The sequence below is a fragment of the Indicator indicator genome, chromosome 12, assembly GCF_027791375.1.
Source record: "Indicator indicator isolate 239-I01 chromosome 12, UM_Iind_1.1, whole genome shotgun sequence".
Classification (NCBI taxonomy): Eukaryota; Metazoa; Chordata; class Aves; order Piciformes; family Indicatoridae; genus Indicator; species Indicator indicator.
Window position 1 is genome coordinate 8308785 of NC_072021.1, and position 25070 is coordinate 8333854.

The 25070-nt window shown below is 42.4% G+C and overlaps 1 protein-coding gene across 2 annotated transcripts in view; it reads left to right on the plus strand.

Moving 5' to 3' along the window:
- The window catches only part of VPS13B (vacuolar protein sorting 13 homolog B), a 316612-nt gene that overhangs the window by 116041 nt on the left and 175501 nt on the right, over positions 1-25070 (plus strand). For both annotated transcript variants that reach the window (XM_054385615.1, XM_054385616.1), the window contains exons 19-20: positions 16596-16705; positions 20842-20989. In XM_054385615.1, coding sequence (XP_054241590.1) covers positions 16596-16705; positions 20842-20989 — 258 coding nt within the window. The remainder of the gene's footprint in view (positions 1-16595; positions 16706-20841; positions 20990-25070) is intronic.

Here is a 25070-nt window from a genome sequence, read left to right on the forward strand (position 1 = left end):
AGAAATAAAATAAGAAAACGAAATAAAATATTTTTTAAAGAAATGAAGTTTAAAAATGAAAAAATAAAATGAAATAAAATTAAAATCTTATCAATTAAAACTATAAAAACTAAAATGTAATAATAAAATAATTGTAAATTAAAAATGAAATAATATAAAGATAAAATAAATTTTAAAAGAGGAATAACTAAAGAGTTATTCTTGCCACAGCAACTTTTAAAAGGTTATTTAATAAATTATTTTTCAAGTGGCCTTTTCCAGGACTCTAGGGGAACAGCTCAGACTTTCTTTCAAATGAGTTCCAGTGTTGCAGCCAAGCTGAGTGTCCCTCCAGGCCAAGCCCAGTGTGCTTCATTTACTCCAAGCAGCTCCTTCAGTGAATCCTTTGCCTGTCCCAAGGGCTCTGTGTGCAGAAAATGTTTCCAAGCAGCCAGGCAGTGCTACACTCACAGCTCTGCTCAGCTCCTACTGCTTTGACCTGAGCACACTGCTGCACGTTACCATTTCCACGTGTAGATGTGTTCTGTACAGAGTAAGGACAGTTTGTAGTCTACTAAATACACTCAAGAACTTTCTTCCTTTTCTAAAAATACTCAAAAGATTTCTTCTACATTTTGAGACTATTAAACACCAATTTTTTGCTGCATGCAGCAATATTTGTTCTCCTGTTTGATATCTGTGAAGTCTTTCATTCTTTTCAGCTATAGATGATCCCTTACTTTATATTCATCTTGTGTGGAACATGATGAAACTAATTTTGAAACTGGAAAGACATCATCTTGCCTCTGAAATAGAAATTGCTTTTGGAAAATAGGGGCAACTCTGCTCTTGTCAGACCCCACCTCCAATCCTGCCTCCAGTTCTGGTGTCCCCAGCATAAGGAGGACACAGAGCTGCTGGAGTGAGTCCAGAGGAGGCCACAGAGGTGATCCAAGGGCTGGAACAGTGATGCTATGAGGACAGATTGAGGGAGCTGGGGTTGGTCAGCCTGGAGAAGAGAAGACTCTGGGGGCACCTTAGAGCTGCATTCCAGTACCTGAGGAGATCCTACAGGAAGGTTGCAGAGGGACTTTTCCTGAGGGTGTGTAGAGACAGGACAAGGGGGAATGGTTTGAAGCTGAGGGAGAATAGGATTAGACTGGATCTTAGGAAGAAGTTCTTCAGTTCAAGGGTGGTGAGACTCTGGAATAGGCTTCCCAGGGAGACTGTGGCTGCCTCCTCCCTGGGGATGTTCAAGGCCAGGTTGGATGAAGCCTTGAGCAGCTGAGTCTAGTTGGGAGGTATCTCTGCCCATGGTGGGGAGGTCAGATCTCTGAGGTCCCTTCCAACCTGAGCCATTCTAGGATTCTTTGCAACAAAAAACTGTATTGAAGTTTCAGAAAACTCAACGTAGTTAAGCAACAAAACACTCTGTGATTCTGTAACAGATACAACTTTTGAGTTTTATTATTTAATTTATGCTGTGCTGAAGCCTGAGTACTGTGAAGTTTGTGGCTGAAATGAATGACTTTTTCTTACTGCCAGTGAGATATCTACTGTGATAGAATGAACAGAGCTTCACTTCAGCCAGCTGCCCTGGGTTCATTTTTCTGCCCATGTAGCACAGCTAAACTTGGCCTGGCTGGCTCACCAGAGGGCATTGCTGAGTCTCTTTAGGGATCTTCCCTGTTGGTCTCTGCCAGGGAGACACTTGGCATCTATAGAGGAAGATGGATTTTTTTCGTACCCCAATACTGTCTTTCTTCCTTCTTTATTTAATAAGAGATCTATTTATTGATCTTTTAATCAATAAATGATAGAAGATTTCCTGGGGTTTGTGATAGGTGTCTTTGTGGGAGTTTTTGTTTGTTTGTTTGTTTGTTTTTACTCCTGTCTGTTCCCTCTTACTAGGGATGCCTGACTCATGTATTCCAACTGAAGGCACCTAAGATATGATTCATTGGTTGACATTTAGGATGCTCAGTTTCCTGTACCTGCAGTTCTGTGTGGCAGCTCAGTGCTTCTAGTTGCTTTATTCACATTGCTTGTGAATAAAGAATATCTTGGTAAAAGGAGATTATAGCTCCTCAAGATGTTAAATCAAAGTTACTGTTTTGCTCTATATGCTCACTTCATGATGGAAGAATGATGAGAATAAGTTTCCTCACAAAAGACTGTTTGAGTCCTCATCATGGAGAACATCTACAAACATTTTGTACTAATAGAAGTTAATGCAAAGTGGTTTCCTGAAACAGTTACTGGTTGTTCTTCTGTAGGATAATACCAGACAGAATTCATTTGTAAATTATCAGGTAAAAGTCATTTAATTGTAGATACTGTATGCATTGCCCCCACAGTGTTCTCCTTACAAAAATATTTCAGAGTATAAAATGTGCTCCCCATCAAATACCTGACGTTCAAAACCTCATTTAGAAAACACTGCCTGGTTTTAGTGCCCATAGCTGCTGAACTGGCTACTGCAGCTGGAGAGTGTGAGGGATGCAGATCAGATCCACAGGTGATCTGTTCATTAATCTGCTTTATTACACTTAGGTGAAAAAGTCATGTCCAATAAAGAAGTGTGCAGTAGGTTCTTTGGTGTTAGAAATGCTCATCTTTTGTGTCTGGGAACCATTTTTTTTTTTGGTCTTGATTTTTAAGCACAATTAGCATTCATGAAGTTGTGTTCTGATCTAAAAGAGCTGTTTCAGAGAGACTGATTTTACCTTTACACCATAGTGCTGTAGCAGGAAGCTTACCACTTTCTTACATGTGTGACATGTAAAGAATATCTCATCTGATTGTAGCTTGTGAGTACATCTGATTGTAGTCTGTGAGTACACGACCTAGGACAGATGTGTAGAAGTTTAATTCAGGTTAATCTGTAGTTACCTTAAATTTTGAACTCTAGCAGCTTTTGATGTTGGGATGCATTTTCTTCTTGTACTTCTCACAGCTAAGTTTTATTTACACTTAAAATAACTACTTTTGTCTTTCACTCCTATTGCTCTGCACTCTTTCACTCTTATGGCACCATGACTGGATTACAAGTATTGTAGGATTTCTTTTTAGTCATTAATAGAATTATTTCAAACGTGGTACAACTTTTTCTTAGTGGCTGGAAGCTCTAATGAAGTTCAGTTTTAGCCTGTTCAAATGAAAATCATCCACTGAAATCTGTTATCCTGCTCTCCTAGAGCTGAACAGATCGACAAACAAGAACTAAATAATCATTTAAAGACACAAATCCTTCAGGCTGTTAAAGAATATTTCTGGTGAATTTGGAAACAGAGTACAAGTTGTTAAACCAGAAAATCATAATGCAGTTTGTGATAAAGATTTGCTGCCGTGCAGGAAGATGTTCTGAGTTGTGTGGTCATGTGAAAGGGATTAATGCAGAATGCAGCATGGAATGATCCCAGTTATGAAGAATGTGTAAGGGACAGTCACATTTAATGAGTGGATGCTGTCAGCTCTTCTGAGGTTTGACAGCTCCACTCCTAACCAAGAAGCAGCACCATAAGGTGCTTGCTCACTCAGTGTACCTTGCTGTTTTAGTAGCAGTCCATGCAGGAGTTTTTTGGCTGTGAGTACAAGAGTTTAGAGTAGTTTCTCTTCAATAAGATTATTTCAATATGTCCCTAACTATAGCAGGCTGCTGTTGGGAGCCTCCCCATTTCTTTCTTTGAGGCTGACCACAAACCCAACTGAACAGATCTGAATAGAAGTTATTTTCCTTATATTAAGGAGGTATTCAAGTTAGTTACTGTGAAAGAACAACTTGGATTTTCTTAGCTCTCCATGACATGAAATTATTTTCTGGCAAATTCTCTGGATTTCAAGCAATGATTAGGAGTCTTTTCTTTACAAATATCTGTAAAATAAGAACATGAAATTGAAAGCTTCCAAAGCAGTCATGTTAATTATTTCTACTTTTGCCTTGAACTGCAAACAGTTAAGCATACAGAGTTATTTTGAGTTATCCTGTAATGTTCTGCAGTGGATGTTGTTTAGCATCTAGCATGTCATGGTGGAGATAGCTGAGCAGAGATTAATAGGGACAGAAAATTGATGGGATTTTAATAACCTTGGAGCTTGGTATAAATGCATGTAAGGAGAAAACAGCTATGCAGTAGTAGTAACAAAGCAGATAAAGCTTATTTCACATAAAATTAATGATGTGGGAAGCAAGCAAAACACGGCATGTATGGTACTGCTGCTGTTTTTAACAGTATATATACTGCTTTTCTCTTAAACCTGTGATTTAATGAAATTTTTAAAAAGCCCATGATCCAAGATGGAGTTTTGTTAGAATGGCAGCTGCATTCTTGAAATTCTTATACATCAGTCACTTTTTAAACAATTAAAAAACATTCACATTTAAAATGTTCTTGTTTAAAAACAAAACCAAAACACTACCATCCTCCCTCCTCAAAAACAAACAAACCCAAATAAGAGCCCAACCCAGAAGCCAAGTAGCCACTTAACATCACAAAATTTAAAGCTATAAACAGGCAGAAACCTTATAACCATCTGCATTTTATTCCAGAAATCTGGTTTCCACACGCAGTGTTACAATCATAATAAAGGGCTATGAGGTTAATGAGCTGGGGAAGAAGCAGCTGCTCAGAATTATCTCCTCTAATATCAAGAAAATGAAGATGAGGTCAAATCCTTTAGTTTGTTTCCCCTCTTACAGACAGAGAAATTACCAAGTAACCTTGCTGTTGTGTGAGAACTGACACCTCTCCAGCCCCAGCACAGAAATACAGCTCTGAGGTACCTGGATTAGCAAAGAATTTGTTTAGCTGCGGTTAGTTGGTGGAGTCCATATAGGGCCTGCCACAGCCTAAAACTGCATGGAGTGTCTAAAACACAGCTGTAAGGAAACAATCCTTTTAATACCTGATTGCTTAGAACTCTGTAATTAGTTTTTTCACAGAGTCAACCAGTTTGGAAGAGACCTCCAAGATCATCAAGTCCAACACAACCCTAACTAATCAACTAGTCCGTGGCACTGAGTGCCTCATCCAGGCTTTTCTTAAACACCTCCAGGAATGTCAACCCCACCACCTCCCTGGGCAGCCCATTCCAATGGCCAATCTCTCTTTCTGGGAAGAACTTCTTTCTAAGATCAAGCCTAAACTTCCCCCTGCACAGCTTGAGACTGTGTCCTCTTGTTCTGTTGCTGGTTGCCTGGGAGAAGAAAACAACCCCCACCTAGCTACAACCTCCCTTCAGGTAGTTGTAGACAGCAATGAGGTCTCCCCTGAGCCTCCTCTTCTGCAGGCTAACCAACCTGATTAGATTCCTCTCTTTTTTTTTATAATATATTCCCATTTTAGGAGTCCATGTTCATTAAAAAAAGTGCTAGAGAACCTGGTTAGTAGAAGGCACAGTTTGTGCTGGTCTGTGAAACGCAATGCAAGAGCAAACAGCACCCTTTGGAGCACACTCTCAACAGATCAGCTCAGAGAATGAGCATTCTGAAAGAGACCCTGAGACATTGTCAGCCATCTGCAGGAACATTTGCTTTGTAAATAAACTCTGTGTTCTTGCAGATGTTTTGTACAGTTTACTTAACACTTCTCTTTTGCTAAAAATCTTAAATGCGGTTTGTAAAATCATAAAGCTCCAGCATGGGGCTTCCTGCCAAAGCAATACTAAAGGTTACATGTTTCTGTTTATTTGTGACATTTCTCTCAGAAGACACTGTAAAAAGCTGGTTTCACTTAAAAAAAAAAAAAGTTTTTCAAGGCAACCTATTTAAAAACTCCCACTGTGTTCTAAATGTATGACGGCAGCTTTCTGCCCTTCTACCGCTTAAGAGATTGCAATTTGGTAATTAACCTTACCTGGGATTTTCCAGGGAGAAACTTTCTGTTGGAGAAGCTTATGTGCTTTTGAAAATAACAATAATTTTAATGTATTATTAAAGAAATATAAATTATAGACAACTAGACAACATTGCTGATGTTTTTAATGCGGAGGACTATTCATGCAGGCCCAGAAGCTGAGAGTAAAATTCCTAATCTCATTTCTGACAGGAAGTGATTTAAAACACTTGAGTGAATGAAACGATAGTTTGGGTTCATTAATCAAAATGTATCTAATCAATTCAATTTTACCTTATTTCAAGCTTTGTAGAAGAGTTTAAGAGTGATGGTATAAGTTAAAAACAGGATTTGAAAGCAGGTCTGCTTACATAATAATGGAACTAATGCTTCATTAGATAAGATGCACTTAATATATATTAAAGATTTGCTATAATTCAGTGATGTTGTGAGGTTTAGTGAGCCTGTCCCTAATAAGTTCTTGATTAGATACCCGTGAGCGAGATGATAGTCAAGTCTGCATCAAGAGGAGCATGGCCAGCAGGCCAAGAGAGGGGATTCTGCCCCTTTACCCTGCTCTGCTGAGACCCCATCTCAAATCCTGCCTCTAGTTCTGGTGTCCCCAGCATAAGAAGGACACAAAGCTGCTGGAGTGAGTCCAGAGGAGGCCACAAAGAGGATCCAAGGGCTGGAGCACCTCTGCTATGAGGACAGGGTGAGGGAGCTGGGGTTGTTCAGAGCCTTAGAGCTGACCTTAGCTATTTTCTGCTTTCTATAAGCTGAATGAGGTATTGATAATTCCAACGTTAGCTTTCTGACTGACTTTCTGGGCTGTGAATTACTCAGTATAGATATTTTTATTATGAAATCTGACCTTAAGAGACAAAAGTACATCTGTGCTTCTTTTCTGATGTCCTTCTGCCATCTCTCTGACTTTACAGGTGCTCCAAAAGTCTAGGAATGGATCTGTAGGACTAATCCTTCCAAATCCAGCCTATTTAATGCAGTTTTGAGACTTCCGTTCTCAATTGCTCCAGTGTTTTCTTGCTCTGTATGAGCTGTTTGCTTAGAACCCTCTTTTAGACCTTAACCATTTGTCCATTCAGATGCTTCACTTTCAGTCCAGTATCTGGCTGATGCAGCACTGTTTGATTGTCACTGTTCTTGCAGTCTTGTTGCTTGCAAGGAATAAAAAAAAATGCTTAGTAAAATAGACAATTTGAAGCTTTCCCTTTGCAAAAAAACCAGTCTCCTGGCATTCCTTCAGAGGGCTGAAAATACCCATACACAGGTAGAAGTTTTTGGACACAGCTCCTCCGTAATCAAGTGCAAGATTTTACTCAGCAATCACTCAGTCATAACATTATTTCCCTCACTCACTCCCAAGAGATCTTTGTTCACTGATGTGTTTTCTCAGTGGCTTGCTTCTCCATGGCCTTATGGCCTTCAAGCTGAAGCTCTCTGTGCAGAAATGTCTGTGTGGAATGTGGAGTTTTTTAAATCAAACTGTTCTGCATAATTGCCTAAGGTGATTGGAACTCCTTTGTTGCCTGTCTGGAGACTCCAGTGTCTTCATCAGTTAACATCTGTGTAAACAGCAGGTAAAGTGCAGCTCCCGGTGGGACTTACACATTTGTATACATACTTACTAAGGAAAATGCAGGCATCAAAATCTACAAATAGTATTGCATTTGGAGAAGAGGCTCTGCTGTTGCAGCTTGTCTCAGGCTCTGAGATCCGCATCCAGGCAGTTTGGACCTGGAGTTGTTCAAAGCCCATTTGCTTTGGAGTTGGCTGTAGTAAATGGGCAGTCATTTGCAAATGAAGAAAAGAACCTGACTTAACCAGCAAGTGAAAGCCAAGACACACTTGAGTGTGTGTGTGTCAGGTTTTATTTCTGTGCTCCCTGCTCTGGGATTTGGAGAATGTGGAATGCTTTTGGCCTGGAGCATCGAGTGAGTCAGGGAGCATAAATGCTGAATGAACGGTATTGTGAAACACTAGTTTCCAGGTTTGAATGCTTCAAACTGACCCTTTTGACTGACCAGAGCTGCATGCAGTGTTCCCACTGCCTGTGTCCTCACTGGATTTATGCAGTGGTGGAGGTGATGGTCTCTGGTTTACTTGCCTGTTCCCTCCTTTATACTCAATGTTGAGCTCACGCTTTGCTAGAGTCAACAGAAATGTTGTTTTCTGAGCCACAGGAGCCAGCTCAGTTACTGTTTTACACATAAAAGCTAGAAGGCAGCAATACCAGCAGGAGAAGAGCGTTTGTCCGTGCTGAATCAAGCAGCATTATTGGGGAGTTCTTCATCCAGCCCTGTTCGTTGGTGACTCTGAGTAGCTCAGCAGGGTTGGCTGCCACCAGGAGTGAATCTCCTGGAATGTTTTGGACAGAGCATGTCCCTGCAGGGCTCTCTGCCTTCTTTCATACTGAACATTAACATCATGTTTCTTTTCTCCTAAATAGTTTATCCCTTCTCAGATTATCGATCTATTTAATTTCCTCTCTTATCCCTTACAGGTAGCATAGTTTCTTTAAAAGCCTTTGATAAAACACCTTGAGAAATTCAGGTGAGAAATTTCAGTAGAGAACACTGGGTTTGAGCCATAGTATTTCTCATTCATAGTATTTCTTATTTTATAATTAATTTGTTAGCATTTTTGTTGCAGAGTAGAATATGATCTGAAAGTAGAGATCAGATGAAAGAAGGGATTTGCTGCTCTGCTCCTCTCATTTTTTATCTCAGTCCACTAAATGTAGGAATTAGCAAAATTCTTGTTGAACAAAAAAAAAAAAATTCCGTATAAAAATTTTGTTTCTAATCATCTTAAGAATGTATCTGTTCATCAGAAAGCTATTCCAGGGAATTACTGCATTTTACAACTAAGACTAAAAGTCCTTATAATCTGAAAAACAGCCACCACAGCCTTTAAAATAGGAACGAGGAGATCTCAGCCAAGCAGAGCAAACAAATAATTAGAAAAATTGCCTCATAATTTCTTCAGGGCACCAAACAACTTTTTATTTCAATGGAATGTTCAGTCTCCTCTTGATCCATGAAAGTGAGTAACTGTGATTTGTACTGGTTCCATATGGAGAAGGAAAAGGAACAGCCCTCACATTGCCACACATATTTGGGTGCCTTGGTCACAGAGCTCAGTAAGCTAAAATCCTCTAACCTTTGTTAGGATTTTGAAAGCCTGGTCAAGCGTCACAGTATCTTTAGAATTTGGAAGGGACCTCCAGGGATCATTTAGTCCAACCTCCCTGCCAGAGCGGGATCACCTAGGGTAGTCTGCACAGCAATGCATCCAGGCGGGTTTTGAATGTGTCCAGGGAAGGAGATTCCACAACCTCACTGGGCAGCCTGCTCCAGTGCTCCATCAGCCTCACTGTAAGGAAGTTTCTCTTCTCTATGTTCAAGCTTGTACACATTGTTTCTTTTATTATTGTGCATCACTGGAAGGAATATGATCAAGTTATCATAGTTTATGGCATTAAAGTAGTCTTTGTCATACATGGAACTGTGGTGGTATCAGATACGGAGGCAGAACTGAGAGCTGACTCTTCTCAATGTAAAATTGTTGCCATGCTAGCAGAGCAGATCTTGTCCAAGAAACTTAATTATAAAAACAGTTTTAAGGACTTAGATTGACAATCAGGCTTATAACATGGAATATGAGGGTAGCTTTCTAGTGGGCTTTAGGGGGAAAAAACAGAAAGGGAGCAGACTTTCATAGATACCTTTGTAAAGTGAAGTGGTTAGTTTGAGCACTATTGGGTTTCTCAGCGTGCACTTGCATGAGTGCTGTTTCCAGCTCTGGGGGCCCCAGCTCAAGAGAGACATGGAGCTGCTGGAGCAGGTCCAGAGGAGGCCACAAAGATGATCAGAGGACTGGAGAACCTCCCCTCTGGGTACAGGCTGGGAGAACTGGGGTTATTCAGCCTGGAGAACAGAAGGCTCTGGGGAGACCTTAGAGCTGTGTTTCAATAGCTGAAGAGGACCTACAGGAAGGCTGGGGAGGGGCTGTTCAGAAGGGCCTGTGGTGATAGGACACTAAAAGCAGCAGGGCTGGAACTTGATGAACCTCAAGGTCTCTTCCAACCTGTTCTATGTATCTGGTATTGAATCCATAGTGTATCATGCTTCCTATCTGTGTAGTCCTTTCTCTCAGTCGAATGCAGAGCTCCTCGTTCTCCTTATGTTTAGAGAACAGGAAACGTGATGGTTAAACATAGAAACAGGACCTAAGAGTGAACACAAGGAACTGATACTGGAAAGATACTCTTCTGCTGTGCAGCTCAACAGAGGAACGTTGCTGCTGTGTTTTCACAGGGATGATTCAGTAATCACCCAAAGCAAGCTGACATTTCTGTACACTACAGCTGCCTACACACTTCCTATTTTTCTTGATTGCAGTTGCCTGACCCCACATCCCTGTAGTCTCCAAAGGAAATTTAATGTTTTGGTCAAATGAATTTTGGAAAACAAAGCAGCCTTTCAAGATACTTTTTTTTTCCCCTGGAAAAAAAAAAAAACATGTAGCAAACAAGTTGAATAGGAGCACCCCTGCTCTGAGGGTAGGCTGAGGGAGCTGGGGGTGTTCAGCCTGGAGAAGAGAAGACTCCAGGGGGACCTTAGAGCTGCCTTCCAACACCTGAAAGGATCCTGCAGGAAGGCTGCAGAGAAACTTTTCCTGAGGGTGTGTAGAGACAGGACAAGGGGGAATGGTTTGAAACTGAGGGAGAGCAGGCTTAGACTGGAGCTTAGGAAGAAGTTCTTCAGTAGGAGAGTGGTGAGACTCTGGAATAGGCTGCCCAGGGAGGTTGTGGCTACCTCCTTTGTGGGGGTGTTGAAGGCCAGGCTGGATGAGACCTTGAGCAGCTGAGTCTAGTTGAGAGGTGTCCCTGCCCATGGTGGGGAGATTGGAATGGATGATCTCTGAGGTCCCTTCCAACCTGAGCCATTCCAGGATTCTGTGATTTATCTGTAATGATGGCTTATTAGGTCCAGATGATTTAAAGTTGCAATTAACACAAGTCACAGCCCTGCATTTATTTTTGCTACTCATTAGAGTAGGGACTTAGCTGTGGCACATAACTTTAACATCTGAATTCTATCCCTGCTTTATGATTTAATAATTTCTCTGCCTCACTGTCTCTATTTTTGAAATAAAAACAATGATGCTGGCCTCCTGTTTCAGCACTTAGTGCTTTTCTGCTGTAAACAACAGTAGAGGTGTTACAAGATCGTGATAGCAGTTAAGGTTCTTTTGTACTAAATGTTTCCAGAGAACAAAAGCTTCTGTTTTTTTTTCTTCATTTTTTAAAGAAACGGAATAGAATTAAAATACTGTGGGGTGTGTGTGCTTGGGCAGAGAAGAATTCTTGTATGAAGGAACTGTGCTTGATATTATAAAGCAAAGCACCTTTGTTCATGGGAAAACATAACCCCACTACTTCTATTTTAATGAAGTATTCTAATATTAATTTAAGCTGCTAAATCTAATTGTTCCTAGAGTCATTTTAAGCATTTGGTGAACAGAAAACTCTGTGAAAGTGCAGTAGACTTTGAGGTTTTTCTCTGTGAGATAAACTTGGGTTAATGTTTACATAAAAGATCATTCAAGTCAACCTTGGATAGGGAGTCATGCAGAACTATTTCAGTAGGTAGACAAAATTTTTTTGGTTATTGTAGCTAGGGATTTGTAAAAATAATTTTTCACAATCACATCAACATTGGTGTAGCTTGAAATATCTCTTTCCCTTGACTGACTTGGCAGCTCAGGCTGAAATGTAGGCCTGTGGTTCTTGGATAAGCTGATTGTTTTGCAAGACAATCATGTTGGCAGCCATTGATACAGCTAAGGGGATAAAAAGGTTGTGTGTTTAATTTTTATGCCGTGTAACTGCAGTCTCTAATTCTTACTTCAGCTCTCATTCTTCAGCTTGGGATGTGACTGAAAATGGCAGTGGTGCCATGGGATAGCTAATTGGTAAAGCCTGTTTGGAATGTGTGCAAGGAGCCACTTTGGCAGAAAGCAGAGCCTTGAAGAGCACTCTTTTTCCTTAGCTGACTCCCAGGCTAAAATTAAACAGAGTTGGATACTTCCACATTCAGTGATTTACAGTGCATCTGCTCTGAGGCAGCTGCAGAAAGAACCAATTCCCTGTACATGTTGATGATCTAGAACTCTGCATTTGGGTGTCCTCTGCAGATCTGCTGTTTCACACTATGCCATAGTAGAAAAGCACTTCAAGACAGGAAGACAAACAGTAAGTGAAAAGTTGATTTCTTCATAGAATCCTAGAATGGCCTAGGTTGGAAGGGACCTCAGAGATCATTTGCTTCAATCTGCCTGCCCATGGCAGGGACACCTCTCAACTAGACTTGATTGCCTAAGGCCTCATCTAGTCTGGCCTTAAACCCTTCCAGGGAGGAGGCACCCACAACCTCCCTGGGCACCACCCTTGTAGTGAAAAATTTCTTCCTCAGATCCAGTCTAACCCTGCTCTGCTCAGCTTCAAACCATTCCCCCTTGTCCTGTCTCTGGACACCCTCAGGAAAACTCCCTCTGCAGCCTTCCTGTAGGATCCCTTCAGGTACTGGAATGCAGCTCTAAGGTCTCCCCAGAGTCTTCTCTTCTCCAGGCTGACCAACCCCAGCTTCCTCAATCTGTCCTCATAGCAGAGAATCCCCATAGCCCTTGGATCATCTTTGTAGCCTCCTCTGGACTTACTCCAGCAGCTCTGTGTCCTCCTTATGCTGGAGACACCAGAACTGGAGGCAGGATTGGAGGTGGAGTCTCAGTAGAAAAGAGCCATGGGGCAGAATCTCCTCTCTTGCCCTGCTGGCCACACTTCTCTGGCTGCAGCCCAGCATCCCCCAGGTGTCCTCTTCTGTCTCGCTCGAAGTGAGTAGATTGGGGTTTATCCTATTGGTTATATGCTTGAATTTCCCTTTTGAAGAAGAGAGTAGGGCTAGAGCCCCAGGACAGCCACCCCTCTCCTCCTTGTTCCTCCAGCAGTCTTTGCTCAGCGCTCAAGGTGGGAGGAGATGGTGGCAGAGCCAGCCCAAGTGCAGGAGGCCCCAGGTCATCCTCTGCAGGCCCTCAGTCCCTGGGGAAGCTGAGTGCTGTTGCTGCAGCTGCCGCTGTCCGAGGAAGCTTGTCCAGAAGCTTGTCTGCAGGATGACAGTGCCAAGTGCAGCTGTGCTCGGCGGTCTCCTCCTCATCCTCCTCCACCCACCTGCAGCCTCCCCTTGGTTCATTCCTTCAGGAGAGAGAAGGAAGATGGGGAGGAAGAAAAGAAATAATCTGCCCATCCTGAGCCTGGCAAATGCCAGCATGACTTTGAGGGAGTTCTCAAACGTTCAAAGCTTACATGGTGTTGAATTTGGTTCTTATCTTTCAGATGATTTCATAGATAAATGGAATTGATAACTGCCAAGAACTGGAAAGGAAGCCCAGTATGGGAATAAGACCTGGCTTTTCTGAGATGTAAATTTAATTAAAAGGAGAAAAGGGGAGGAGAGAAGAAAGTTCACCACAGTCTTAATGAAAGCCAGGAACTTTGAGCATTGCCTCTTGACAGAGACAAAACAGAATTGATCTTAGATGTGTAATGAGTCTGCTGCCAGCTTACAGCTTGGTCTTCATCAGTGAGATCTTCCTTCATAACTGGGGGGAGGTTTGGCACTTCTTAGCATGCAAACACAACCTTTTTAAGAGATTTTTTTTTTTTTTTCTGGGGGGAGAAGGCAAATCTGAAGAATTTCTTTGACTACATAGTTATTGTCAAGAAAGCTATTACACAGAAAACAACTTTCCAGAGGTGATTAAGCTGCTCTTGGAAAGTAGTGCTAGGTAGCAAGTATGACAATAAATGACAGTAATTAAGTATGACACTAGTGGCTTGGTAGGAGACCAAAGTTACCTGTCTGAAGCAATTATGTTCTTTGCCTTTCAGTTTATCTGACTGCTTGTGTGGGGAGGTTGAATTCTGTTTTGGCTTGCTTTTCTCCCAGGCACAAGCTATCAGTGACAAAAGACAAGTGGAAAAAGCAAATACTTTGCTCTGGGTCCTACCTTACTGTACACTTCTATGGGATTCTGCTGGTGTGACTTCACTAAAGCGAAGAGAGCTTTAGTTAAAAATGTGACTTTCTTGCATGGAACTTCTATTACCTAATATTTTTCAGTAAACAAGAAAGTAAATGAAGCAGCAGCATCTGCTATAGGGACACGTTTGGGTTTTTTTTTTTTTTCTTTTTCTTTCTTTTTTTTCTTCTTCCCCCTACCCTTTTTTCTTTTTCTTTTTTTCTCTCTCTTTTTTCCCCTTTTCCCCCTTCCTTTTTCTTTCTTTTTAAAATACTTTTCCTTTTTTCCCTGTTTTTTTTTCCTTTTTCTTTTTTCTCTCTTTTCCCCCCTTTTCTTTCTTTCTTTCTTTCTTTCTTTCTTTCTCTCTTCCTTTTCTTTCTTTCTTTCTTCTTTCTTTCTTTCTTTCTTTCTTTCTTTCTTTCTTTCTTTCTTTCTTTCTTTCTTTCTTTCTTTCTTCTTTCTTTCTTTCTTTCTTTCTTTCTTTCTTTCTTTCTTTCTTTATCTTTTTTCTTTCTTTCTTTCTTTTTCTTTGTTTCTTTCTTTTCTTTCTTTCTTTCTTTTATCTTTTTCTTTCTTTCTTTCTTTCTTTCTTTCTTTCTTTCTATCTTTCTTTCTTTCTTTCTTTCTTTCTTTCTTTCTTTCTTTCTTTCTTTCTTTCTTTCTTTCTTTCTTTCTATCTTTCTCTTTCTTTCTATCTTTCTTTCTATCTTTCTATCTTTCTTTCTATCTTTCTATCTTTCTTTCTTTCTTTCTTTCTATCTTTCTTTCTTTCTATCTTTCTTTCTTTCTATCTTTCTTTCTATCTATCTTTCTATCTTTCTTTCTATCTTTCTTTCTATCTTTCTTTCTATCTTTCTTTCTATCTTTCTTTCTATCTTTCCCTTTCTTTATTTTTTTTTTTCCTCCCAGGAGTCTTTTACAAATGTGGGATTTCTCGTTGACTTTTCCTGTAGGCTGATTTTATTCCTCAGCTCTTTGGGAGGTCCCTGACTCCCACTTGTCATATCACACAGACATTAAACCTTTCATTAAGTATTGCTGAAAACACATGGTATCTCTTTAAGATGCGGGAGTCTCTTCTTTTAGCATCTAAGCATCTGACAAAAGCTCCCAGCTGTAGCAAATGCTTTATGTACCCTCTGTTCTCTTCTGCTGGTATCTCTAGTCTACCCCAGGTCCTGCCCCAAGGCCTCCTCACTGCTTTTCCTTACCCACATGTTACCCTTGATGCTTTCCCTGGTGTTGCAGATGTATCCCTGAGGTTTATCACTGACATTTAAAGCCATCAGATCACAGAGGCTGCTCTGTGTACAGGAGTTGCTCACAGTGTGTGTTCTAACTCCAAGCCCACGCTAGGCAGATGATTTATCTTGCTGTGTTTCTTGACATCCCTGTTCCCATTGCACTCATCAGGCTTCGTTTGTGTCGCCCCAGGTTGTGGGGCTCCTGCCATTTGGAATTCAGATGGGTTTACATTTTTGTTCTTATACAATAAACCCATAACTTATCTTTTTAATTGGTTTGTTTTGTTGGGTTTTTTTCCCCATATACAGTTTTGGTGTTCTGTCTTTTGAGGCATATGTTTGGAAAGTACATTGAATTGTGTGACAACCTTTCAGAATTTATTTGAATTTATTATTAAATTCAGATTGCTGCACAATTACATTGTACAGTGCAGAGTAAATATAGTGTGCATTGCTTTAGGAGCTAGGACTCTGAGAACTACTGTAATTCTATAGAAATTGCTGCTGAGACCTTCCAGTAACCACAGGTTCTGTTCTGAATTTGTTTCATTATTTATTTCATTATTTCAGTTATTTATTCCTTGTAAAATTGCAAAACTTCTGTGCAAAGATAGCAGCTGCCTGTTCCTTATTGCCAGCTCCTTCAATACAATTGATACCTTCATGTTACCTTGATCCATCTGGGTGGGACCAACCCCAGGCACAAATCCAGGCTGGGTGCAGAGTGGGTTGAGAGCAGCCCTGAAGAAAGAGACTTGGGGGTGTTGGTTGCTGAGCAGCTCCCCAGGAGCCAGCAGTGTCCTCATGCAGCCCAGAGGGCAGCTGTGTGCTGGGCTGCAGCCAGAGGAGTGTGGCCAGCAGGGCAAGAGAGGGGATTCTGCTCCTCGACTGTGCTCTGCTGAGACCTCACCTCCAATCCTGCCTCCAGTTCTGGTGCCCCCAGCATAAGAAGGACACAGAGCTGCTGGAGAGAGTCCAGAGGAGGCCACAGAGATGATCCAAGGGCTGGAGCAGCTCTGCTCTGAGGACAGGCTGAGGCGACACTGGGGGGACCTTAGAGCTCCCTGCCAGTACCTGAAGGGATCCTACAGGAAGGCTGCAGAGGGACTTTTCCTGAGGGTGTCTAGAGATAGGACAAGGGGGAATGGTTTGAAACTGAGGCAGAGCAGGGTTAGACTGGAGCTGAGGAAGAAATTCTTCCTTACGAGGGTAGTGAGACTCTGGAACAGGCTGCCCAGGGAGGTTGTGGCTGCCTCCTTTGTGGGGGTGTCGAAGGCCAGGCTGGATGAGGCCTTGAGCAGCTGAGTCTAGTTGAGAGGTGTCCCTGCCCATGGTGGGGAGGTTGGAGTAGGTGGTCTCTGAGGTCCATTCTAGGATTCTATGATTATGCTTTAGCAGATATTTTACATTTTGCTTTCTTCTCTGCTGTGTGCAGGTGCAGTGCTCTTGTCCAGTGTGCAAGGATTAGCAATCAATGTTGATCCAGTCCTCTATACTTGGCTCACCTACCAACCTCAGAAACGAGGTAGCAGGCACATTCAGCAGGTATGTACCATTGGAGGGAAAGAAATGGGAGAAGGGGGAACTTTCTCTTTCATACATTCCAGCAGTGCATTTTTGTTATACAGACACTTTTTCTTTCAGCCTTTCCTTTGTAGTTTGCTGCTGTTGGTCTGGTTTAGAATTATTTTAAATATCATGGTTTTCATACTAAAATTTTCATTTCACAATGTTCTGATTTCTGATGTTTAATCATAAGAAGGGAGAGGATGTTTTTTAATGCTCACTCTTTAGGATTAGTATTTTCCAACTAATTTTTAAGTCCCTTCATAAGCCTGCAGGGTTTGAATAGCAGTTCATGTTTAACCATTGGGGTGGTCTATCAAATAATTGCAGCATTTGTTATAAAATTACTGCTCTTAGTAAAACCACTGTGAGCAGGAGCTGGACTTGGCATGTGAGTGGTGTACCAGATTCCCAGTGTAATGCCAAATGCATCTTTGTGTATGAAGTCCTTGGAGAAGATGCAAGAAGTAAAGGCTGTTGGTGTGGAGGGCAACTGTTTTCTCTTTGACATATTCTTGACCTTTATTTTTGTGCCTCATGTTCCTGACCTGGAAAGAATATAGAATCATAGAATGGTTTGGGGTGCAAGGGACCTCCAAAGGTCATCTAGTCCAATGTCCCTGCAATCAGGGACATTAGATCAGGTTGCTCAGAGCCTTGGTGAGCCTGACCTTGAATATCTCCAGGGCTGGGGCCTCAACTGCCTCCCTAGGCAACCTGTTGCAGTGTTCCGGCACCCTCATGGTGCAGAACTTGTTCCTCACATCCAATCTAAATCTGCTCTTCTCTCTTTTCAAACCACTGCCCCTCATCTTGTCACTGCAGGCCTTTGCAAACAGTCCCTCTGCAGCTTTCTTGTAGCCCCCTTCAGGTACTGGAAGGCTGCTATTAGGTCCCCCTGAAGTCTTCTCTTCTTCAGGCTGAACAACCCCAGCTCTCTCAGCCTCTCCTTGTAGGAGAAGGCTCCAGTCCCCTGATTTTAGGTTTATTTCTCACTGTTCTATGGCAGACCAGTAGAATGTTCTAAAGCTCATGTTTCTCTTAATTGATGAAGTTAGCCTGATGTTCTGGCTCAGCAAAACCTCACAGACATGTTACCAACTTCATCAAATGTTCTTTATTTATCTTCTTTAGAACACCACCAATTTGTAACCATAAAGCTTACATCTCAAGGTGTGTTAAACTTTACTACATACTACTTTATAGCTAGCTAGCTTTTTGAATTCTTGTGGTGAAGTGCTTCTGATAACACTTGCCTGCAGTGTCTGCTTTCCCATCAGATTCATCTTCTTGTACAGCTGTGGGGCTCTTGTCATCTGCTATTTCCCAAGCCACAATTTCCTCATCAGTTTGTGGCTAAACCCCAGATCTTGATGATCCTTTTCCATCTACTTCAACGTTGATCTTTCATCTTCTTCATTCTTTTAACCAGAAATCTTTTGCCAAAAATCTGACAAGATTGTACTGGGCGTCATCAACAGCACCATCAGGCTTGATTTCAGTGAGGAAAGATGAAACAGCTGTTTCATTGTCCAGATCAGCACTCAGGCACTCAATATTTGGTCATAATTATTTCCAGCTTTGCCTGGCTGTGATAGCCTTGATGTTTCTCACTCTATGCCTAGTGCTGTAACTTGCTGTGTTTTGCTGATCCCTTTCTTCAGTGGTTCAGAAATAGACACTGCTTCTCCAGAGAGCATTTCCATCCTGTTGTCCTGTGTACTGCCTTGTGCTGGCTGTGCTCATTCTTCAGGAACTCTTGCTTCACCTTGGCAGCTCCATCTTCTTGCAGTGTTATGTCCAAAATTGCCAAATCTTGGCTCAGCAGTTGCTGTCATGGGAAAGCTGCAGATGGCTTTGCCTTGTGAAAGGTTCTCTCAAATGAACTGTTGAATTTTGAAAATAAGTGAGGTTCTCCTCCCCCTCTACTCTGCCCTGGTGAGGTCACACCTGGAATATTGCATCCAGTTTTGGGCTCCCCAGTTCAGGATGGACAGAGATCTGCTGGAGAGAGTCCAACAGGGAGCTACCAGGATGATTGAGGGACTGGAGCACTGCCCTGTGAAGAGAGGCTGAGAGCCCTGGGGCTGTTTAGTCTGGTGAAGAGAAGACTGAGAGGGGATTTAATAAGTGTTTATAAATATCTGAGGGCTGAGTGTCAAGAAGGAGGGGACAGGCTCTGCTCAGTTGCACCCTGTGGTAGGACAAGGGGTAGTGGAAATAAACTACAGCACAGGAGGTTCCATCTCAACATGAGGAGGAACTTCTCCACTGTGAGGGTCACAGAGCAATGGAACAGGCTCCCCAGAGAGGTTGTGGAGTCTCTTTCCTGGAGACTTTCCAGCCCTATCTGGATGTGTTCCTGTGTGACCTGTGCTGGATTCTATGGTCCTGCTCTGGCAGGGGGGTTGGACTCCATGATCTTCGAGGGTCCCTTCCAACCCCTAACATCCTGTGATCCTGTGAACATTCTGTGATATAAAGTGTCTGATGAAAATGTGCTTAACTGCAGGCCCTCTCTGCACGCATGTGGGAAGCCTTTGTGCTGTAAAACTTGTCCTCTAAACCCAAGGACTTTCTCTCGTTGTTGTTATAGCTAGAGGGCATCAAAGTGGCATGTTCCTGTCTTCCAGAGTGACTTTTGGAGACAAAGCTGATGACTGTATGCTGAGAGGAGAGTTCTGTTTGTCACTGACATGAGTGCTTCCCTGTGAACTTTGCATACCAGTTGATTGTTTTCACTGGCGTTAGGATTAAATAGTTGATTGTCTTTCTTATTTTAATTTACTTCTCTAGTGGAAAATGGTGAAGGCGTTGGGAGGCCACCCTCTTTCAATTAAGTGATTTTTCAGTTAGTTTTGGGGGTTTGTATGTGTGCACATGTTGCACCCTGCTTCCCTCAAGGATCTGTTTTCTATTGGAGAACATTTACGAGCACGTTGCACGCCTCACACAAATCTGTTCCCCACAGAGACTCCTGATGCAACGTGTGAGGTTTCTCATTACCCAGCTATGTGGCTTACATTTTGGGTCCAATACCAACAAAATTAAATTACACAAAAACTGATTAAGATGCATGTAATCCTAATGTCTGATCTTCAGGAAAAAAAAAAAAAAGAAACCTCTTGTCATCTTTAAATGATAACGCACTGCAAAATCAGCAGGAGAAAGATTCTGCCTTTATCAGCTGGGGTGCAGCTCCAGTTTGCATGGCAGCCAGCGCTACAGAAAAATGTTAATACATACTGAAGAATTTCTTCCTCAGCTCCAGTCTAATCCTGCTTTCCCTCAGCTTCAAACCATTCCCCCTTGTCCTGTCTCTAGACACCCTCAGGAAAAGTCCCTCTGCAGCCTTCCTATAGGATCCCTTCAGGTATTGACAGGCAGCTCTAAGGTCCCCCTGGAGTCATCTCTTCCTGAGGCTGAAGACCCCCTGCTCCCTCAGCCTATCCTCACAGCAGAGCTGCTCTAGCCCTTGATCATCTTTGTAATCCCTCTGAACTCACTCCAACAGCTCTGTGTCCCTCTCATGCTGGGGACACCAGAACAGGATGAAGTATTGGAGGTGGTGTCTCAGCAGAGCAGAGTCAGGGGGCAGAATCCCCTCTCTTGTCCTGCTGCCCACACTCCTCTGGTTGCATCCCAGCACACAGCTGCCTTCTGTGTGCTGCATGAGGGCACTGCTGGCTCATGGGGAGCTTCTCAAGCCTGTAAAAATCCTTCTGGATGCCATCCCTGCCCTCAAGTGATTCCAGAGCACCACACAGCTTGGTGTCATTGGCAAAACTTGCTGAGGGTGCAGTCGAAGGTGATCATCAAGCTGTATTTATGTACATCTTGATTGGCTAAAAACCCATGGTATATTACTAAATTATATTTCACTTTTTAGTTATCAGAAGATTTTCTTCAGACTGACAGAACTGAAATAATTAAGTGCATGTTTGAATGTAGTATTTCATAACTTGTTTTCTAAAGACGTCCTCCAATCATTGTTTCAAGTTGTTTTCTACACATGTAAAAATACACGGTTTAAGATATGCTTCTCATGGCCACGGCATCATTCGGTGTGGAGATGCTTTGGTTCTGGGTGGTTTACAAGCCACTTCTTTTCCTAGCAGCCTGCAGGAGGTGTTGCCCTCGGCGTGTCAGTAACTCGGAAAAAGGAAGATGAAGCATCGGTTGGCAGCGGCCCTTTGGCAAGGCAGCAATCAAACCAAGCCTCTGAGTATGCCAGCAGCCCTGTCAAAACAAAAACAGTAACAGGTATGGATCCCTCAACTGAAACAAGCTGTCCTGCCTTTGCAGAGCCCCACAGTAAAGTGTGCCCACCTCTGAACAGCAGCAGCTGTGTAAACCCTGTGCAGCTTGAGGGTGGTTGTAGCTGTGCCTGTGTCTAACTCCTTAGAGAAACTGTGGTGATCTTCAATATTTGTCATTCAGAAGCAGCTATTTGCATGAACAGTGTTCATTACCCCTTACAAAAGCATCTAGCTTGCAGAAGAAGCTTTTCACTTGACTTTTGAAAATGAGTGTTTCAGTCTGGTTCCTGCTCAGCTGGGGAGCCAGTTTCAATCTTCCCCTTGAGTGTTACCTCGTCAGCAGTAGCAATCACACCAGAGGTCTGCTACAAGAAAATGTTCTCATTCAAAACTGTAACTGACAAAAATGTCAGCTTTGCTTTTGCTTGGGATTTCCTTTGTGAGTGCAGAAATGGGAAAACAGAATGATCAGTTAGAAATAACATCCTCAAAGCAAAAGAAGGATTTCTGTGTATTTCATCTTCTTTTTAATTTGAAGGCACTGTCAAGATGTGTTTTCAGTTACTTAGTACAACAGACACGGCTGCTAAAAGGTAGATTTGTGTCTAGTGGAGTGCCTCAGGGGTGGGTGCTGGGGCCAGTACTGTTCATCAGTGGCCTGGATGAGGGTACAGAGGGCACTGTCAGCCAGTTTGCTGCTGACACCAAACTAGGAAAAGTGGCTGACACCCCCTCAGGCTGTGCTGCCATTCAGCCAGACCTGGACAGGCTGGAGAGTTGGGTAGAGAGAAATTGAATGAGATACAACAAGGACAAGGTAGAGTCTTGCATCTGGGAAAGAACAACCCCAGGATAGGTTGGGGACTGAGCTGTTGGAGAGCAGCGTAAGGGAAGGGGACCTTGGGGTGCTGGTGGACAGAAGGATGCTCATGTGCCAGCAATGTGCCCTTGTGGCCAAGGCAGCTATGTTTATGCCATTATACCATTTATAAAACCAAAACTCCTCATGTTTTCAGACACTTCAGTTAAATGAATATCAGCTTTAGATTCCTGTATTTGACTTTGCCTATTTAGCATCTATTGAATCCCATTCCTCTTCCCAAACCAACCTCCAGCCAGGCATTTCATAGCAGGCATGACTAAACGATAATCATTCAGGTCATTGAGCAGAAACAGTGAGTTGCTAATTCAAATGCTTCAGATAATCCACTGATTTCTCACCAGCCAGACTTCTCTCACATCTGCCATTTTTTTTGCATTCCAAGAGCTCATTTTAGCAGGAATCTAGTTCAGCGTTCTGGTTGTGGCGTAGGGGAGTTGGTGGTGGGGGAAGAATTCTGTAACTGCATCCAGTGTTGCTAAGTACAGGTCATGGGCTGCCACACTGTACCCAACAGAAAGTTCTTTGAAACTTCCACTAACACAGCATCAGACTAGAGAAGACTCTGAGGGAACCTTAGAGCTGCCTTCCAATACCTGAAGGGGTCCTACAGGAAGGCTGCAGAGGGACTTTTCCTGAGGGTGTCTAGAGATAGAACAAGGGGGAATGGTTTGAAGCTGAGGCAGAGGAGGGTTAGACTGGAGCTTAGGAGGAAGTTCTTCAGTCTGAGGGTGGTGAGACTCTGGAACAGTCTTCCCAGGGAGGCTGTGGCTGCCTGCTTCCTGGGGGTGTTGAAGGCCAGGTTGGATGAGGCCTTGAGCAGCTGAGTCTAGTTGAGAGGTGTCCCTGCCCATGGTGGGGAGGTTGGAGCAGATGATCTCTGAGGTCCCTTCCAACCTGAGCCATTCTAGCACTCTGTGATAGACCTCTCTATATAGACATCTATGGTTAGTTCTGTTGTGCTGCAAAATATAAAAATATGTAGATTCATGAGTAAAATTAGAATGCAAACCTAAGTACAGGCAAGATTTGGGGTTTTTTCTTCCTCATCAGTAACTGTGTCATACAGATCCTGTTTTCTATCTATCCACTGCTGCCTGGCTCCTGGCTTCAACACAGGGCTGATTACAGTGCCAGGAAATGTTCCTAGACATTCACTTCAGTAGTAGCTGAGCAGCAGAATTATTTTAGGAGATTAACCTTCATGGTGAGACAGATGGAGCTGATCCAGTCTACATGTCTCTTATAAAACAGTAGCCAAACACACACCATAGCCACACCAGGCCACTACAGTCTCCTAGCAGCTGTCATCTCCTGGTGGCCTTGTCTGTGGGGGCATTAGGATATTGTCCTGTCCCAGCAGCCCTTCAGAGAAAACTCTGGGACTTACCAGTCCAGGAAATAAATTAACAGGTAACTTCTTTCTTCTTTTCTTTTCAGGAGTTACTTCTCTGCTTGTTTCTTCTTTCCACTCTGTAACAGTTCTTACTGCTTCTCTATTTTCCATGTTGCCTGCTTGAATCATTCCTTATCTGTCTGTTGGGTTTTGGTGCCTTTGTTTTGTTTGTCTTTTGGTTGAGTATAGGGTACTCCACTAATGCTGGTCTGTCATTCAGTTCCTGGAAACTGAACCAGCTTTGCAGGTTGCAGCTGCCCATATATTGAGAGGAGCAAGAGGTGCTTTGAGCAGTTAATTTTACTTTTAATTCATGCGTAGTTGTTTCTGGCATTAGAAAGTTAATTCCCCTAATTGAGAGAGAATTAGCTGAGTGTGTGTTTCCCAGCAAAGAAAGCATGGGAGACTGGAACAAAACCTACCTCTAGATCCTACTGTTCAGTGGAGGATGCTGCTGCTGTTCCCTGCTGATTGTGCTGTAGGAAAGACAATTTCACTGTATTTGTCTGTTCATCCTGAAGCACTCCTGTCTGTGAGGTTTCTCAGGGGCTTTGCATACCATTCTCACCCTTACCCACACTTGTGTTCTGCAGTTCTACACTCCACTATCTCTTTAATTTTAATATTTCCTGATGCTCAAATTGTTCCTAATTCTTGCCTTGTGATATATGTAATGTAGGGCCTGACTGCACAGAGAAGGTGGTGTGGACTGAGGTAGGGTAAGAAGCTAAAGCAGAACAGTTATTCCTCACTGAATATCTTTGTTGTAACTGAATCCATTCATAATGTGGATGGAATATTCACTGCATGGTATACAAGTGTCTACATGAGAAAATACTACAAAATAGCTGCTCCATGCTGCTTCCCCCTCCTACTTATTCATCTCTCCAGCACAGCCGACAACAAACAATCCTGAAATGCTTTTTACATTCTCATGATCCAGCTTCCATTTTTTATCACTTGTTGTAAGATGTTCTTTTGCAGTTTGTATGCCACAGATTTCTCCTGCTTGTGTGATTGGGAGACGTCAATTGTGGCACTTGTGCTGATTTCAGTCAGGTTTAAAATGAAGTCATAAAGGCTTAGTAATTTAGTTCTGCAGTTTTGTCAGCTCAGCAAGATGTAGGCAAAAACTGGAAATATTAAAGGAGCTGACAATAATTTGGTGGGGAGCCCAAAACATAAGAAGGAGGAAGTTCTGTAAGAGATGACAGGAGGAGCTATGTACCACTCACAGAGTCTTTGATGGATTTGTAGTTACTACTTGATCTGCTCGCTAGCCCTCTTTTCATTTTCTGTTTGCTCATATTCAATTACATGCTTCTGTTTTCTAGTCTTTTAATGTTCATGTTATTAAGTAACACCAGGAAATGTCTCTTTTTACTAGGAAACATTGGATTTTGCTAAAATCTTTCATGCTTTAGCACCTTTCAGCTTGTTAAAGTAAGAAAGTGCTTTCATTTTTATGCCTGTTTAGAAGCATACTCAAGTTTTTGTTAAGTGAGTTTTTTGAAGCCATGAATTCGCATGGGCTGTCCTTCCTTTTCTTACAAGCTTAGAAAACTAAACCCTTCTTCAGTCAGACTGGCAGCAATGTATGTGAAAACCTCTTGTATTGCTACTCCGTCACCAAGCAGGTTGTCACGCTTTGAAAGCTCTTCCTTTGCTTAGCTCAAGTATCATACAATCATAGAATTGTTAGGGTTGGAAGGGACCTCAAGGATCATCCAGTTCCAACCTCCCTACCACGTCCAGGGACACCTCACACTAGATCAGGTTGCTCAGAGCCACATCCAGCCTGGCCTTAAA